At 39.7% G+C, this 4,365-nt stretch overlaps 1 protein-coding gene across 3 annotated transcripts; it reads left to right on the top strand.

Annotated features, from left to right (window-relative positions):
- The first annotated feature begins 259 nt into the window (after positions 1–259).
- Positions 260–3,541, top strand: LOC139564165 (stathmin-like). Of its 3 annotated transcripts, none has more exons than XM_071383405.1 (5): positions 260–753; positions 2,138–2,181; positions 2,424–2,590; positions 2,750–2,941; positions 3,143–3,541. In XM_071383405.1, exons 2-5 carry the CDS (start codon positions 2,166–2,168, stop codon positions 3,200–3,202), a joined length of 435 nt encoding a protein of 144 aa, XP_071239506.1. In that variant the 5' UTR covers positions 260–753; positions 2,138–2,165; the 3' UTR covers positions 3,203–3,541. The 3 variants fall into 3 exon arrangements, with proteins under 3 accessions (XP_071239506.1, XP_071239509.1, XP_071239508.1); XM_071383408.1 differs by having other exon boundaries at positions 742–840; XM_071383407.1 differs by lacking the exon at positions 260–753 and adding an exon at positions 957–1,240.
- The last annotated feature ends 824 nt before the right edge of the window (positions 3,542–4,365 follow it).

Here is a 4,365-nt window from a genome sequence, read left to right as displayed (position 1 = left end):
TGGTTACGCTACTCGTATCTTTACTTTCGACGTCTGTTTCTTTGCTTTGCTTTCGCTGCCAGTCTTTTCAATTGCGAGTTTTGGCATTATTTTCCCGAGAAAGGCGGGGTTAGGGGGAGGCGCAGACAATGAGTCTCCATTGGTCCGCTAGTTTTGGAGTGACGGTTCGTCTTAACGAACTCCTTAACCCAATCAATGAACATGATAGACAGGCTTTTTCTATTTCCTACTTAACTAGACGGTCTGATGTCACCACTACGAGCCAACCACCCCCAAGCGCCCAAGCTAACTGGCTAAAGTTGACTAGCTTGCTAGCTACTTCCAGACACAAATGAGAGAACACCTCACTCTGAACATTTTACTCGCCCTAGCAGAGCTAGTTAAACTGTTTTCATCCTATATAGAGCGTTAGTGACTAACTGTGCTGCTAGCAACAATTGAATTCAATTTTCTGCCAAACTTGACTGACACCTGTCATATTCAACGGTGTTGCGCGTTCGTAAATTAATCAGTTATTCTGTGCCCTGGCACACTCAAACGAGAGCGCTTTGGAAATCGGAGTAGATAGCCAAAAGTAATTTACGAATGCACGCTAAATCGACATTATTGATTGGACGATTAGGACCAATGGGAGTAGAGAACGAGATGTGACAAGTTTACTTTAGTCTTTCGGTCCTTTTTTGTTGTTGCGCGAACGGTGCTGAGGCAGGCAGTGAAGAAGGCGCGACCACACCACTTTTTCAGCATTTGAAGGTAGGTTTAAAAATGCTTATAACGGTAATCATTGGAGATATATTGATGGCAATCATTACGTTTTCAGTGATGTTTGTCCTTTTTGGGGTAAGTAACTTCGTTGTCATTACATGTATGGCAGTTGAGCATCCTATAATGTAAACTAGCTGCCTTGAACATAGTTAATAGCTGTTCAGATAGTTAACGTTAGCCAGCTACGCAGCGCATGACTCTGGGGATGGAGACTAGGTGGGAGTGATCACATTGCCTCGGTCTGCGCTTTTTCCTCAATTCCTATGTCGTCAATCGACGATTAAACATTGACTTTCGACACCACTATGGACACATTGCTGTGCTCTAACTTACATGTGAAGAGGGGTTTCAGCCTGCAGTAGCTAGTTAGCTAATATATTCAGGTTGTCTGCCAGTGTCTGTGCCCCTGCTGAGCTGACAGTGTACCCGAGTCCATTGTCTCCTCAGCACCAGTTTGCTATTCGTACATTTGCAGGTGGGTTGAGATGGATATCAGTGTCGGTGGTATTTGTCTAGCTATGTCAAGTTAATGTGTGATATTGTAAAATCTTAAATAATGTAATGATTCATAATTGTGTATTTGTTTTTAGGTTTCATGAAATTGAAATCTGTCATGCTGTCATCGACATGAATAGATTACTGTTGGTCGTTTGTATTCAGTCTTTGTTAGGGTTGGTGTCTTGTTTTGAAGCTGGTCTTAGCGTAGGAACGCCTCTGCCCTTAGCTAGGAATTGGCTTTAACTCAATAATTGCAATGATTGAATTTGAATGCTCTCCAATCTGACTGTCAATTCAGACCACACCTAGCTAGCTAAATTCATATTGTTCTCTGACCTGTATTTACAATAATGCTCCCTTTATTGTCTTCGTGTAATAATCAAATCCAATTCCGGGAAAGAAAACGTTCTCTGCTGACATGATTTTACCATGACAATGGCAACGTAGAATAAATTATATTTTAGTAACTTCATTTATGCTCTGGTATTTGTTCCTGATAAACAAAGATGGGAAGGACTTCATGTCCACACCCTTTTTGTCTCCATTGAAAAACTATTTTTAACATTTGCCAGCTGTTGTTTTGAACGGGTGCAGTAAGGGTACTGTGAAATCTATTCGCAATCATTTGCTGTATCGCTAATATTCATGCTACATGTCTAACATAAATACAAGTGATCCATCTCCAACGGTCATCTTATAGACAGCAATACCCCCAATTGAATTCTTACTAGGCACATATCATGGCTCTCCACCTTCAGAATCAATAGTTGTCATTCTGTGTTTCTGTTCATTCCTGATTAGTGCATGGATGCATCTTTGCTGTATTGTCTTTCTGTCATTAAACCTATGGCTTTGTCTGTATTTTTCCTCCCAGGCAAAGCAACCCTCAGTACTCTGCTGAAATGGCGTCCTCTGGAGGTAAGTGTTAACATGACAGGTCTTTATTACACTATTACAATGAGCCCAAACATATTGGGAGTTACACCTTTTTTGTTGTTTAGTGCTGAATAGAAATTCATGGTAAATAATGTATTGTGTCATTTTGGAGTCACTTTTATGCAATTAGCTTCACTATCATATTGTTTAGGTGTTATAACTCTATGCTATTATCAGTTTGATACCTACTTGTATCAACATTGATGGATTCCCTATTTTCACAGAGATCCTGGTCAAGGAGTTGGACAAGCGTGCTTCAGGTCAAGCATTTGAGGTAATCTTGGCCCCCGATGCCAAGGGTGAAATCCCCCTACCTCCCCCAAAGGAGAAGAAGGAGTTGTCCCTGGAGGAAATCCAGAAGAAACTGGAGGCTGCAGAGGAGAGACGCAAGGTACCTACAGTCAGATATACACAAATAAGTATCAGGAAATGGAGCCGCATCCACCTTACAGGTTTAGTTCATTTATATTTTATTATTTTCTAGCTCAGGCTTGGTCCGACTAGCCTACCACTAACTTCCTGTGTGACTTTGATTTTCTAATTTGATCAGAGTCATGAAGCAGAGGTGCTGAAGCACTTAGCTGAGAAGAGAGAGCACGAGAAGGAAGTTCTGAAGAAAGCCATGGAGGAGAACAACAACTTCAGCAAGACAGCAGAGGAGAAGCTCAATCAGAAGATGGAAGCCAACAAAGAGAATCGCACGGCACGAATGGCAGCTCTCAATGAGAAATTCAAAGAGAAGGTTGGCCTCACTGCTCAGCCTGCCATTTTTCTCAGACATCTTGACGTACTTTTCTGCCATTCTGAACTTGAGAGAATTTCAAATTGAAAGGCCCAGGTTATGGAAATTGGATGTTGGTTGAAATGTCATGCACACTGTTCAAAGTTATACTTAACTAATCAGTTTAACTAATGTGATTTTCATGTTTTTGATTCATTCTAGGATAAGAAGCTTGAGGAGGTACGAAAGGCCAAGGAAACAAAACCAGAGGGGGAGAACTGATTTTCTTTTGTAATAATAAAAAAAAAAAAAATTTTTTGTTCTGTTCATTGACAGTATTATATTTTTCATTGTTATAGTTTTGTTCACCTTGTTTGGATTAGTTAGGCTGTCCATTGTTGCTTTTGTTGTGGATGTTTAAGTATTTCTTCCCCCACCTCCAGTAGATTTGTGTATTGTAGCTTATGACCTTTGAAATAAGCAGTGTTTTTACCTATAAGGAAGCATGCCACTGTTACACATTGGTCCTTAACATTGTGAATTGCATAATGTAAGTAAATCCTTGTACCTTGTAAAACTGCGGTTATCTGAGCTTAATAAAGTTGCAATTGTTCTTCAAAACCTCAATGTCTTAGCGTTGTGGGGGGTAGGGTACTAAGCTAACATATTCAATTGTTTTAAAGATGGTCATACCATGGATCATTTAGCTATTTTGATTTTGAAAAAATATGTTAATTATTTGATATAATATTTAATTTGTCCTTTACTCCTATAGAAACGCTTTAACACATTCATAAATGGCAAAACAAATAAATCACAAGGAATAAGGTTTTGAAGTGTCTGTTCTATATCTAGGAGATATATGAAAGCTCAGGAAATATATATATATATATATATATTTTAACACGTTTAATCCCTTATTTTTGTTGGCATAAAACGACTTCCATACTTCGTTTGTATGGGCTACATTCAGAAGAGTCCCGTGGGGGGCGTAGAGCAAAATGGAGAACACCATCGTGTACGTGAGAGTCTACCATTTCCATAGAGTGGTCATAATAGTTTGCAGGCTCTACATACGTTTGGACACGGCATACGTTTTTTTGAGAAGACGATTTTCGGGATGTCTCATGGTCTGACGAACACAACTAGCTCCTCCACCTTCCACAGCAGATGCGGAAGGCCTACAGGAGGATGCGGTGGATATAAACGCAACCCATGCAACAAAAAAACAACAACTGATCTCTCTTAAATTGACGGATTTTGATGGGGATTTGTGTATTATGTTACTTAGTTTGACACACGGGTGTGTCAATAGACTCCTTAAGGATTATTAATGGTCTTAATTTATTTGTGGCTTTTGGGTTGCAGACTCAGTTACCTACACACCTTCTGTATTGGTGCACACCTAGACTACACTAGTATTTCCATTTTGGTATTTCACATTT

This window comes from Salvelinus alpinus, chromosome 35, assembly GCF_045679555.1.
Source record: "Salvelinus alpinus chromosome 35, SLU_Salpinus.1, whole genome shotgun sequence".
Lineage (NCBI taxonomy): Eukaryota > Metazoa > Chordata > Actinopteri > Salmoniformes > Salmonidae > Salvelinus > Salvelinus alpinus.
Note: the sequence above shows the minus strand (reverse complement) of the source record. Positions and strands in the feature narration are given on the sequence as shown.